At 47.9% G+C, this 13,443-nt stretch overlaps 1 protein-coding gene across 9 annotated transcripts in view; it reads right to left on the bottom strand.

The window, feature by feature from the left end:
• KIAA0753 (KIAA0753 ortholog) overlaps positions 1–13,443 on the bottom strand; it is a 72,892-nt gene continuing 59,449 nt past the window's right edge. For 7 of the 9 annotated variants that reach the window (XM_021672773.2, XM_021672774.2, XM_021672775.2 and 4 more), the window contains one exon: positions 10,238–11,760. In XM_021672773.2, the coding sequence (XP_021528448.2) occupies positions 11,643–11,760 (118 nt within the window). In that variant the 3' untranslated portion in view covers positions 10,238–11,642. Of the gene's footprint in view, positions 50–9,281; positions 10,191–10,237; positions 11,761–13,443 lie in introns of those variants that run through there. The other 2 variants (XM_064367590.1, XM_021672776.2) reach the window with 2 other exon arrangements.

The following is a 13,443-nucleotide window of genomic DNA, read 5'->3' as shown; positions in this document are numbered from 1 at the left end:
GAACTCATAGAAGGTCTAGGCAATGTGTATGCAACACCGATGCTTCCCACTGTAAGTAACAGATACAGACTCAGTCTCTCCAAAGCAGAAAGGGGGTTTACTGGCAGGCTATCAGCATCTCAGAGAATCAGAGGAGGCTGCAGGGATAGGCTTCAAAAGCAGATGGGGCCGGGTGGGTGACTCACGCCTGTAATCCCAGCACTTTGGGAGGCCAAGGTGGGCGGATCACTTAAGGTGAGGAGTTCGAGACTAGCCTGGCCAACATGGTGAAACCCCATCTGTACTTAAAAAACACAAAAATTAGCTGGGTGTGGTGGCGCACACCTGTAGTCCCAGCTACTCGGGAGGCTGAGGCAGGATAATCTCTTGAACCCAGGCGGCAGAGGTTGCCGCGAGCAGAGATTGCACCATTGCACTCCAGCCCAGCCTGGACAACAGAGTGAGGCTCTGTCTCCAAAAGGAAAAAAAAAAAAAGAAAAGAAAGAAAAAGAAAAGCAGATGGGAACTGAGGCTACTGGACAGGCCAAGAACTAGAAAGCACAGCAGTCACCTTTTAGCAGAAGGACTTTAGTCTGATGGTCACTCTCTTCACTATAGAAACCAGCCCCTGAATGAATGGGTTCTAAAGAAACATCAGGCCAGGCACAGTGGCTCACACTTGTAATCCCAGCACTCTGGAAGGCTGAGGCAGATCACCTGAGGTCTGGAGTTTGAGATCAGCCTGACCAACATGGTGAAACCCAGTCTCTACTAAAAATACAAAAATTAGCTGGGTGTGGTGGCTTATGCCTGTAATCCTGGCTACTTGGGAGGCTGAGGCAGCATAATTGCTTGAACCCGGAAGGCAGAGGTTGCAGTGGGCCAAGATTGCACCATTGTACTCCAGCCTGGGCAACAAGAGCGAAACTCTGTCTGAAAAAAGAAAAGAAAAGAAAAAAAGGAAACGAAAGAAAATAGAAAAGAAACATCAATTTTGAATCACTCATTTCAGCCAAACATGATTAGTCAAACCTGGGATGTGCATGCTCCAGCTTCCAGGGATGGGAGACGAAGATTGGAGGGTTCTGTCTCGGGAGGCAGGGACCTATATTCATATAACCATATTCCAAGGGCATGGAGAGTGCAATAGACTTCTGAGGGTTGACAATTCTCATGAGGGATTGCATCATGAATTCTATATTACTTAAACAGTAGGGGCTGTGTCTTCACACCTACCCAGCAATCCCCCTAGAATTCATCCTTAGACCCCTGCCAAAGTTAAGGGTTCCAGAAACCTTCAGAAATTCTGTTTACAGGTGTGTGAGAGAGGCACTTTTCTGGGCCACCTGTGATGGGCACTCCCCCACCCCCACAATGAGGACGTGAGAGCATCCTCTGCAGGAAACTGCATAGAAGGGGCTTGGGGACGAGGTCTCTCAGATCCACCACCACTCCCTATTCCCCCGAGGGAGGAAGAGGCTGCTAGTCCTCCCATAGAGCTTTTCTGTTGGGGCTGCCACAGGCTGTGTGCGTTTCAATGTTTCGACATTGCAATATTTCATACTTGGGAAGTAAGAACAACCATGATTTTCAGAGTTCTATTTCTTGACATTCTATTTCAAGCTGTAGAAAGTAATACTTCACAAAAGCCTTCTTAGCCTAAGATGAAGTGAGGCTCCACTGGGGGAATTGGATTTCTGCTCCCCTCCGCACACACAGGGGAAGAGTTATTGGACATTCCTAGGGTGGGGGAGGATGAGGTTTTCTGTTTTGGTTTGTTTGGGTTTTTTTTCATGCATCAAAAGGGAGCATGGGCTAAAAAAGCAAGAGGAAACAGTGATGTAGCCAAATGAGCACCAGACCTTAGGTCTAGTCCAGTTTTGCTGCTGATTTCCTGTGAGACCTGTTTCCACTCTGGGATTTTGCTCTCATTCACAGAAAAAGGGTAGTAAATCCTTCTCTGTTTGGGGACACTGCAATGTACATGAACTATTCCAGAGAGGTGGTGTTTTTTGTTGTTGTTGTTGTTTGTTTGTTTTGTTTTTTAAAACAGAGTCTCGCTCTGTCGCCCAGGCTGGAGTGCAGTGGCGCCATTTCGGCTCATTGCAACCTTCACCTCCCGGGTTCAAGCAATTCTCCTGCCTCAGCCTCCTGAGGAACTGCGACTACAGGCATGCACCACCACGCTCAGCTAATTTTTGTATTTTTAGTAGAGATGGGTTTCATCATGTTGGCCAGGCTGGTCTCAAACTCCTGACCTCATGATCCAACTGCCCTGGCCTCCCAGAGTGCTGGGATTACAGGTGTAAGCCACTGCGCCAGGCCCCTATGTGTGTGTCTTTTTGAGGAGAGGGTCCACAGCATCTTCCAGGCTTTTAAAGGGGTCCTGACCCTTCAAAATAGCAAGAACCCCAGTTTCAGTCAATTCCTTTGTTCGGATGGGAAACAGGCCCCCTAAGTCAGTATGAGGAGCCTGGGCCTTGTTCATGCCTAAGGCTGTGAACGATTATCTGAGTTAATTAAGAGTTTTGTCGGCCAAGCCAGCAGCCCCGTCCCCTCATGCCCAGGCGGCCTCTGTCACACATGCTGCAAGTCACAAGTGATGGATGCCGGTTCCAGGCCCCAGCCTGGAATGGGGAGTCCACCACATGCCCCTCCAGAGGCTAAACACAATCAACACAGACAGAAAGAGCCCAGGCCTCCAGGCCCTGCCCGGAGTGTCCTCACAAAGACCCAGACGCCTGGTTGGCCCCGCATCTGTTTCAAATCCCATGCCTGGGATTTCTTTCTGACATTAAAGTAAATGTTGGCCAGAGAGCCACCTACAAGGGTGACGAAGGCTGCCGGCTTCTCATTGGAGGGTGAGGAGGAGATTCTGCAGGTCTTTGAGGACTGCCAAGACTCCTTCATCACACTGAGCAGATATAAAATCCATTACCAAGAGCTAATAAAGGTGAGGAGGCCCAGCAGAGGACGTGTCCGGCTTGCTGGGAGGGCGCACTCGGGCCGAGCATGGCAGGCTCTCCAGGCACAGTCACTGGCCCTCCATATCTGCCCCTCCTGCACGCACCTCCCTTGGATTCCCATTGTTCTCGATTCAATCGTTTGGGCACCAATTCTGTTTCTCTTTGACTATAAAATCCCATGCCTGCAGACCTCTCTGCACATTTATTGTGCAGCTAGAATTTATGACAGATTAGATTTCAGAGGAGGGATTGATTACATACAGGGCCTGGGGCTCCCGGTAGACTCCCCCATTTAGAAATGGAATAAAGATTAGAAAGTGTGAGCAAGGACAATCTGAGATAAGACTTGCTTTCAAAGGGAGGGAGGGAGGACAGGATGGGGGAAGCTGCCCACTCCTACTCCAGAGAATCTTCCGGAAGCTGGACAAAATTCTTTGCCTGGTGGAGTAATGAGCTGCTGAGGCTACTCCTCACTGCCTTCAATACATTCAGTCTCCTCTGGCACAAGACGCTCTCCTGGTCACCTGGGATGGGCTGAGACGACAGTGTGGAAGTCTCAGCTCTTATAAATCCCACCAGCACCTTTACTGTCTAATCACACTGTGTTCACACCCATGTCCTCCTCTTTCTAGACTTCAGGCTTTGAAAGAGCATCAACTATCTTTCCAGGTCTAATTCAAATGCCACCTCCTTCATGAAGATCATCAAAACAACAACCTTCACTCAGTAACAGTGAATCGCTCCTTTCAGTGTGCAACCACAGTACGCAAGCTTCCCTCTCCTCCCTCTTTTGTTTTTATTCTGCTTTGAGAAGGTCTGTATCTAAACTCTTTGCATTTCCTTTTTTTTTTTTTTTAACTATCTCTAGTAATAGGTATAAGCAACCTTTTTTTTTTTTTTTTTTTCTGAGATGGAGTCTCACTCTGTCACCCAGGCTTGAGTGCAGTGGCACGACCTCAGCTCACAACCTCCACCTCCCGGGTTCAAGCAATTCTCCTGTCTCAGCCTCCCAAGTAGCTGGGACTACAGGCATGCACCAGTATGCCAGGCTAACTTTTGCATTTTTAGTAGAGAGATGGGGTTTTACCATGTTGACCAGGCTGGTCTCTAACTCCTGACCTCAAGTAATCTGGCTGCCATGGCCTCCCAAAGTGCTGGGATGACAGGCATGAGCCACCGCCCCGCCCCTTTGCATTTCTGTAGTATGTAGTGAACCTTAAATGAAAGGTAGTGCAAATTAAAATGTGTCTTATGACCAGGCACACTGCTTTTTATATGTGCAGCAGCAGTTTGTCCCTGTTCAGTGTGAACTCCTTCTGCTTCAGGTAACAGGGCCCCCATTTTCCTCAGGGGAGCTGCCTGCCCCATGATCAATCAGTCCCTGTAGCTGAGATGAAGCTGATCCATCCGCTTTTCCAGGGATGGACATATGACTCCCATCTGACCAATCATAGCATAGGGATTCGATGGGAGATGGGCTTGTTACTCAAGTTGGGCCAATCAGAGGCAGGCAGCAGTAATCCAGGGGCATTGGCAGGCCCTCTTGGGGATCACAGGCTTCTTTTCTGCTGTGATTGCTAAATAGAAGAAACATCAGGCTGAGGCTGCTGGGCCCATTTTGCCACCACGTGGGGAAAAGCTGCCTAAGAATGATGCTTTTGGGAGGCAGGGGAGGAAGCTAGACAGGAGAGCTGGGGATGCTGGCTTTGCTGGAGGCTGGCCTGGGTGCAGCAGAAAGTCATCTGGGGAACAGCACTGCATGGGCACAGCTGGCCCAGGGAGAACCCAGGCTAGGGCTGGTACTGGAATGCCCAATTCACAGTCACCTGGCACAGGTGGCCGAGGCCACAGGGGAGACCACAGCACAGCATCTGGCTGCCACCTGACTTGTGGCTTCAGAGCAGAGCCCCAGCTCCTAGCAGGAGACTCTGAGAGTGGGACGGTCTGGCCAGCAGCAGGCTGGATGCCAGGGCCCAGGGAGCAGCACTGCAGTATGCTGAGAAGAGTATAAAATCCGTAATGAGACCTGGTGACAACCATTTTCTAGATGGGAAAATCTGCACTTTGCTTGGTTTCTGTTTCATCTGTAAAATGGGATGATACTCTTTTTTTCTTTCTTTCTTTTTTGAGATGGAGTTTCACTCTTGTTGCCCAGGCTGGAGTGCAATGGCGCAATCTCAGCTCACCACAACCTCTGCCTTCTGGGTTCAAGCGATTCTCCTGCCTCAGCCTCCCGAGTAGCTGGGATTATAGGCATGCACCACCACACCTGGCTAATTTTGTATTTTTTTTAGTAGAGACGGGGTTTCTCCATGTTGGTCAGGCTTGTCTCAAACTCCTGATCTCAGGTGATCCTCCCTTCTCAGCCTCCCAAAGTGCTGGGATTATAGGCATGAGCCACTGCGCCCAGCTGCTACTCTGTATTTCAATGCTAATGTGATTCAGACAAGGCGATGTAAATAAAGCACCGAGGACATAACACTCGAGCAGTGGGGTGATTGCTACTGTGTGGGCAGGATTCTGGGCAGGGCCTAGCCCTAGCAGGAGTGTAGGGGCTCAGAAAAGCAGACTATGATGGAGTAGATGGAAACTGAGGCCACAGCTCAGCTCTGACCTGACTGTGCCGGGCCATGGCGCATGCCTGTAATCCCAGCTACTCGGGAGGCTGAGGCAGGAGAATCGCTTGAACCTGGGAGGCGGAGGTTGCAGTGAGCTAAGATTGCGCCACTGCACTCCACACTCCAGCCTGGGTTACAGAGTGAGACTCCATCTCAAAAAAAAAAAAAAAAAGGAAGTGAAGCAGGACATCTCAGTCGTCTTTATATGCCCAGAACTAAGCACAGTGCCTGGCAAAGAGTGGGACCATAGAAAATATTTGCTGACTTTTTTAAAATGGAGACTGCCCTTATATTTGACATCTGCTAAGATTGCCTAGGCCATCTAAGAATCATCTACTTGGGAGAAAGGTCAAACTGTGTGGTTGAATGGAAAGGCTACCAGACTTGAAGTCAAAAGTTCCAGGTCGAGTTCTGGCTCTGTCCCCCATGCCTGCATGACACAGAGCAAGCCCCTTCATTTCTACAAGCCTCAGCTTCTTCATCTGTAAAATGGGGCTAATACTTCAACTGGCCTGTAAGGATGTGGTCCAGTTTAGAAAGCTCTGGTGGCACTGGAAGCCCTAGAGCAAGGGCGTCTATCCAAGGCAGCCCAAGAGGACCAGTTGGAGCGGGAAGCTGGATGTCGGGCCCAGGGCAGCCAAAGTCAAGGCCAGGAAAAGTGCTGTTGAGTGTCCAGTGTGACAGGCAAGGCGAGGAGAGACACAGGATTGTAAGCACGAGAGGGCAAAAGGGGTGGAAGAAGGCCAGGGACACGCTTCGGAACAAAGCCTGTGTGGACAAGCTGAAAGGTTCCCTCTTAGGACATTCTCAATGCAGTCTAATAGGTAACATTTATTGAGCACTTACAGTCTGCCCAGTGCTATTCTAAGTGGTTTCACGGGTAGTTCCCTTAATCGTCACAGAAACCTTGGGTGGGTGCTATTTTTTTTAATTCCCATTTCACATATTAGGAAACCAAGACACAAGAATCACACAGGAGTTTAACTTGTGGCTCGAATTCTTAATGAGCCAAATCACTGTTGGAACACAAAACAGGAATGGTTATAGTGACCTAAAGAAAGAATATGTTTAAATGCATTTTATACATTGTAAAGTGCCAGCTAATACGTGAGATGTTGTTCAATTCAAAGCATTCAGGGAATTTCTTTTGACCTCTAGTAACTCTCCAGCAGCAGCATATTGGATAATCATGGTTAAGAAAAGCCACATCTCTTACTGAGCCTGGCCCTGGAGATGGCACTCTCCCCCAGGAGGTCTTTTGGGCCACATAGGGCAGTGGCTGCACAAATTTGGTGGCCAGTTTGATGTCCACGGCTCCCTGGACTCCCTGCTGCCCACGTTCGCTCAAGAAATCAATGTCTGCTGAGGGCTTCCTTAGTCAAATTCAGCTCAGGCTTAGGGAACGCTGGGGCTGTAGGGCAGATGGCAGAGCCCACATGTCTGGGATCGGAATGCTCCTGTCCCTCTTGATCACAGCATTTCAGAGCTGGAAGTCTCCCTGGAATTCTCCCCAGTCCACAAGAGTTGCCAGGCATGGATAGAGCTATCTCATTGCACTGAGGGACTCCCTCTAGCAGGTAGCAGGAATGTGCTGTGTTGTAAGCTTCCGGACATAGGCATGGTGACCTGCTGCAGGGCTCTGCAGCCCAGGAGTGGGAGGCCTTAGGCTGACCTCACCAAGACCCACAGTGAAGACAGAGGAACGATGTGTGGGTGGGAGATTCTGGGGAGCCAAGCAGAGCAGAAGGGAAATATGCATGACTAAGTTCAGGGAGGGAGGCAGCAAGGAAGGTGGGGGTGGAAGAGGCCACAGAGCAACGCCAGAAGAGGAGAGATCCCAAGTGGAGAGGGTAAAAAGGGATGGGGAGAAGGGCTGCAATGAAGGCAAAGGGCCAGCAGTGACCAGAGGGCATTACAGAGATGAGTATGTGGAGGTGGACGGGGTCTCAGCTGAGATAGTGTTTAAGGGTGCTTTTTGATGTAAAGATGCTTCAGAAACAACTGGGGAAGATCTTTGAAGGTTCTCCACAAAGGAATTTGAGGTGTTGGAATGAGTGGAGGGAGGGATAAGACCATGAAACCCAGAGTGTCATGGGGAATGAATGACACCATCAGGAAGAGCAAGGACAGCATATGCGAGTGACTTGGACTCCCCAAGGGGAGTAGCCACCTGTGACGAGGTGGGGGGCTGGAAGGCAGCCTCAGTGGTGGGAATGGATGGACCTAACTCCAGGCCACAGGCAGAAGACCAGTTGGATGGATGGAAAGCGAGCCAGGGAAAATAGTAAAAGGCAGCAGGTCTGGTTCCCGAAAAGGATTTCCAGGTACATGAGGACAAGAACAGCCAAGGGGACTCTAGGGAGAGCAGCAGATAAAGGATAAAGGGGTCATTTGGGAAGGCAGGTGCAGGCTTGGGGAGAAGAATGGGGAGAGTGGAGCAAGGCCCTGGGCAGGCTAGCAGAAGGGAACCCAGCACTGGAGCTGAACCGGGAGGGGAGCCTTGATTCCAGAAGCCAGCTGTGCACTCCAGGTCAGGGAATGATATTGCTGGGTCTGTTGACTGAGTTCACTTGGGCCTAAGCACCAGCCCAGGGTTCCCTATCTTACTGAGGACTGACAGGAAATACACAGGGTATCAAGTGGAAGACCCTTGAATCCAGGCCCACATTATTGGGCTTAGTCAACAAGACAGCCTTGAAAGAGATCTGAGATCTCAGCTCCTGAACTAAAGGGGCTGAATGGGGAAAGGCCACTGCCTTTTTGCTGCTCTTCAAGAGCCCAGAGACCCAGGAGCCCTTTCACAGGCTGGCGCCTCCCAAAGGGCTCTTCTGTGGTGATAACAAGCCCATGGTGATACAGACACCCCTGATTTACAGGTTTTGCAGGGAATTCTCACTACTGTCTCCCGTTGCCAAAACAAAGAGAGCACCTCTCAGAAACACAAAAGCGTGATGGAAACCTACACTGTGCCACAGAGAGCACAGGAGACTTTCTAACCCAGACCCTTCCCCTTGCTGTTGGCCCTGGGCTTCCCTCAGACCCTTCCTCCTGCCTTTCAGAACCACAGGCCACAGTGCCATTCATGCCTCCACCTCCCCCACTCCCCCAGCACACACACACAGAGCTCGCCTTCAGGAAAGCAGGAATTGTGAGCCCAGGGAGGAAATGGAGAGAGAAAAGCCCTCCTCTCCTCACTATCTCTCCTCCAAACCCTGGCACCAACAGACAGAAGGAGAAGGGACCACAGTGCTCAAATAGTAACAGAGCATGAGAGCAAAGGGGCTTCCGATCACATCCTTCTGTCGTCTTCTCCAGTCCTTGGGCCGCCCCAGCCCAATCCCCAGGAGTACCCTGGCCAAGGCTCACTCAAGGTCAGGAGCAGCATGAGGGGTACATCCCCTGCCCTAGGAGGAGGAAGCAAGTACTTGCCATCTGAGCTGGAATTGCAATGACAACAATACCTCCAAGATGGGATTATAGTTCTCAGATGGCATTCTATCTCGGGGTCACAAAAGGCCAACATAGGTTTCTGTGGACTGAGATGCGACAAACCCCCTGTAGGAAGTCAATCAGTCTACTTTATACCTTTCATTAATTCAGAAGAATTTACTGAGTGCCAACGACCAGCTAGGCAGAGTCCCTGCCCTCAAGGAACTACACAGACTAGAGGTAAGCACAGAAATACACAGAAATCCCATGTGACCAAGCTGTGCCGGTGGAGAGCTCGGAATGCATTTTAATGTTTGTGCATTGGGGACGGCTTATGCAGCACAAAAACACTAAACTCATGCATGTTTCTGCTTCTGAAAATAGTACACGGATAGGTCGTGAGAAAGCTGGAGGGAATTACACAATGACTTACGGTCGGTCAGCCCTTGTTCATGAAGAACAAAAATTCTAGATGTCTGGGCTGGCTGCAAGGCAATAAACAGGAACTTTTATAGTCTCAGGATTTAGCTTCCATTTCCAAATGAAAATGTTTATTTCTTGCAGTATATTTTTGTGTCTTTGGAGAATGCCTTTGGCTGCGGATGTTCGCCATGAGCCAGGGATATAAAGTCGACACCTGAACACTGGGGCTGGTTTAAGCCCCACCCATGTGAGTCAGAGAAGAGCACATCCACCTGGTGGAAGGAACAGGAGAGGGAGTGGGAAAAGCCCAGGCTGGGCCTTTCAGGTGACAGACAGGCTGCAGCAGGAAGTGTGAGGAAAGGGACTGCTCCAGAGGGTGGTGTCCAGCACACGCTGAGTGGGGATAAGGAAAGGCAGGAAGATGCTCTCAGGTGAACTCTCAAACTTGCTGCAATTATCTTCGTGGGAAAAAGTGAAGCCATGATCAAGGCATCACAAAATACAAGTTTGACCAAACTATCTCCTTCTGTGCCTCACTTTACTCATCTATAAAACGGGAACAATGATGCTATCCATCCCACAGAGATGAGTGAAGATTAAATAAGTGACTACATGGCGAGCACTGAGAGCAATGCTCTAGTATGTGCTCAGTAAATGTTGGCTTTTATTGTCATTTATTTTCTTCTCACGGGGAAGGGGTGGCAAATAATCCACTATACTCGTATCACATATAAAAGTATTCTCAGTGGTTTCTGTAAATCACATTTCACTTTGCCTGTGGGAACAAAAGGAGATGTAAATTATTTCAAATAGAGAGGCACATACTTTAAAATATTGGGTTTATTTTTAAAAATCAGCACAGTACAAACTGCCACACAAATTACTTTACACTAGCAACGACAGGTGCTCCTATTAATTCAAGTATACACATTTCACTCCCCAGATTAAGGACCTTGTAATTTACCTTGAAGCTCTTTACATTCTGAAGTTATAAAAATTAAGCAGGAAAACATTAACATTAAATGAAAATCAATTTTGCACAAATAAGTGTGATCAAGCAGCTTAAATCATCTGAATTTCTTGTACGTCAGAGAAAAATCCCAGGTGACAACACTGTAGCGGTTCTAAAAAGAGTTCCATCATTCCCTGGGGAAGTCTCAGGCATTCTTCCCGCACATTTCCTTCACCAACCCTCAGGCTAAGAATTGAGTGAAAGTCTTTCCGGGCCGTGGCCTGAGTTTCACACACATTCCTTTTTCTGAATTCAGTTTCTGAAAACACAGGCTTTTCTCTTGGCAAACATGATTTGTAAGATGTTGGAGGACCAAGCTATATTGGTTCTTCCTTTCTCTGGGGAGACACGGAGGTCTTCACGCCATCCATCTGTTCTCCACTCCCACTCGGGGTTCCTTTGTGGTCTGAAATGGAGACACTTCTAACCTCACTGGAGATGGGGTGAGCGAGCGCTGTACCTTCACCCAGGCACAGCAGAAGGCCTGGTCCTCTCCTGATGTCCTCAAACTTCCTCTGATTTCAGAGAAATTTTTTATACCAGATTGTGTCAACACACAGCAATAAAATATGCTGAGGAGCTAAAAATGTGATAAATCACCTAGGAGTGGAACATTAAGGAAATGTGTGTCTATTACTGTGCACTGATGACGAGCAGACTCCTGTTTGTAATAAGCTGCAGCAGAGCAGAGGTTTGGCCACAGAGCCAAACTGTGCTCTCCCTGAGTCTACAGTCTAATAGGGACAGAGGTCCCGACAGAAAATCGTCAAAGATGCAAAACAGGAGTCCGGTGACAGGACCAGCTAGAAGCTGCACTCGTGTTGGCATTGATGCCACCGAGAGTTCAACAGCACACTGAATCCCTATGTGAAATATGAGTATCAATTATCTTTCAAAACATTTTCATCACCAAACTGAGCCAGAGGAATGAAGATCATATTTCAATAGGAAAAGTCTACATTCTGAAAATACCATCATCATCAAGTGATGTTTCTGGGCACTGGTAAGTGTAATACATTGCATCATACATTTCTAGAACCATTGCCATGACAAAAGAAATGCAAAGTGAGGATGGCTCCCCCAGCACTGCCTTCCTCTCAGTGGGCAGCACCTTCTGGGTGGACAGCTGAGGATAAACATTTCCTGTGGGCCAAAACAAAGGGTGGTGCCATCTCTTCTCCAGTGTGACACAGAGGGCCTTGCCTCAAAGAGCCTTTATGTAGCAGCCGCTAAGAATTCTGAGGTGAACACAGCTTCTGCATAATCTTCACACATATCCTGAAGTTCAGCAGCCACGGCACCCAGAGCTTCATCTACCAGCTCTTCTGAAAAGCTGGAAGACAAACAACATGACTAAAGGTATGTACAAGGCTGGGCACAGTGGCTCACACCTGTAATCCCAGCACTTTGGGAGGCCAAGGCAGGTGGATCACCTGAGGTCAGGAGTTTGACACCAGCCTGGCCAACATGGTCAACCCTGTCTCTACTAAAAATATGTAAAATTAGCTCAGCGTGGTGGCAGGCATGCCTGTAATCCCAGTTACTTGGGAGGCTAAGGCAGGAGAATTGCTTGAACCCAGGAGGCAGAGGTTGCAGTGAGCCAAGATCACGCCATTGCACTCCAGCTTGGGCGACAGAGAGAGATTCTGTCTCAAAATAAATAAAATAAAGGTATGTACAGCCATATAGAGGAGCCATTCTTTTACTCAGCTGTGGAAATTAACATGTCAATTCTGAAATCTAAATGGAAACTGAGAAGGCCAAAAATTGCCAAGATACTTTTAAAGAAGGAAAACAAGGTGCAAGGCCCTGCTCTCCTAAACAGAAGGATGGTGGTGCTTAGATCCCAAAGCCCTGCTAGAGGGATAGGCCTTAAACATACACAGGATGGACTTCATCCTCAATATGTCTGAAACCAGAGGTGACCAGAAACCAACCAGCTGCCACCTAGCCCCACCTCTAACAGCTGCTTGACTGGCTAACGGAGGAAAGGGGTGTGCCTTCTCTGCAGAAGCCCAGGTGCTCTACACACACACACACACACACACACACACACACACACTCTCTCTCTCTCTCTCTCTCTCTCTCTCTCTCTTTTATTTTCTGAACTGTTTGAGAGCAGGGTGCAGGCTTCATATCTCCCAAACAGCCCTACACACAAGGACATTCTCTTAAATAACCATGGTACAATTATAACAATTACAAAATTAACATTGATACAAAACTATTATCTAATCTTATCTACAGGCCTTATTCAAATTTTGCCAACCGTCCAATGTCCTTCAAAAGAAAATTTTTTCTAGTCCAAGATTCCAGTCAAGGATTCTATGTCACATTTAGTTGTCATATCTTAGTCTACTTTAATCTGAAATAGTTCTTCAGTCTTTCTTTGCCTCTCGTGACCATAACATTTTTTAAAGAGTAAAGGCCTTTTTTGGGGGGAGAATGTCCCTCAATTTGGGTTTTTTCTTTAGGATCAGATTCAGGTCATCTGAAAGAAATGTCCCAGAAGGATACTGTGTCCTTTCAGTGCACCATGATATCTATTTACTATCCTTTAATGATGACAGTTAATTTTGCATCCCTGGGTTATGGTGATGTCTGCCAGGTTTCTCCCTTGTATTACTGTTTTTGCTTTTGTAATTAATAGGTATAGTGGAGAGAGATACTTTGAGACTACATAAATTCCTGTTTCTCATCAAACTTGCCTAAATCAATTATTACAGGGTTGCCAAACACTGATTTTATAATTCCATCATTCCTTCTTCAATTAATAGCTGGCATTCTACTGTAATGAAGAGCTTTCCTTTTTCCTTTACTTATGGATTCATTCATATCAGTTTGGTCTTCTAGATTCTTATTTTATTGTATAGTTTGTAATCCACTACTATTACTTATTTTGAAGCTTGAAAATGTCCTGGCTTTGGCCAGTAGGCACCTCTTCAAGCTGGCACCTGTAGCATGTCCCAATCATTTTTTGAGCACTTCCTTTCTAGCACTGTATGTTTAAGGCTTA

The sequence above is a fragment of the Aotus nancymaae genome, unplaced genomic scaffold, assembly GCF_030222135.1.
Source record: "Aotus nancymaae isolate 86718 unplaced genomic scaffold, 86718_ANA_hifiasm-v0.15.2.pri h1tg000072l, whole genome shotgun sequence".
In the NCBI taxonomy this organism is placed as follows: Eukaryota; Metazoa; Chordata; class Mammalia; order Primates; family Aotidae; genus Aotus; species Aotus nancymaae.
Note: the sequence above shows the minus strand (reverse complement) of the source record. Positions and strands in the feature narration are given on the sequence as shown.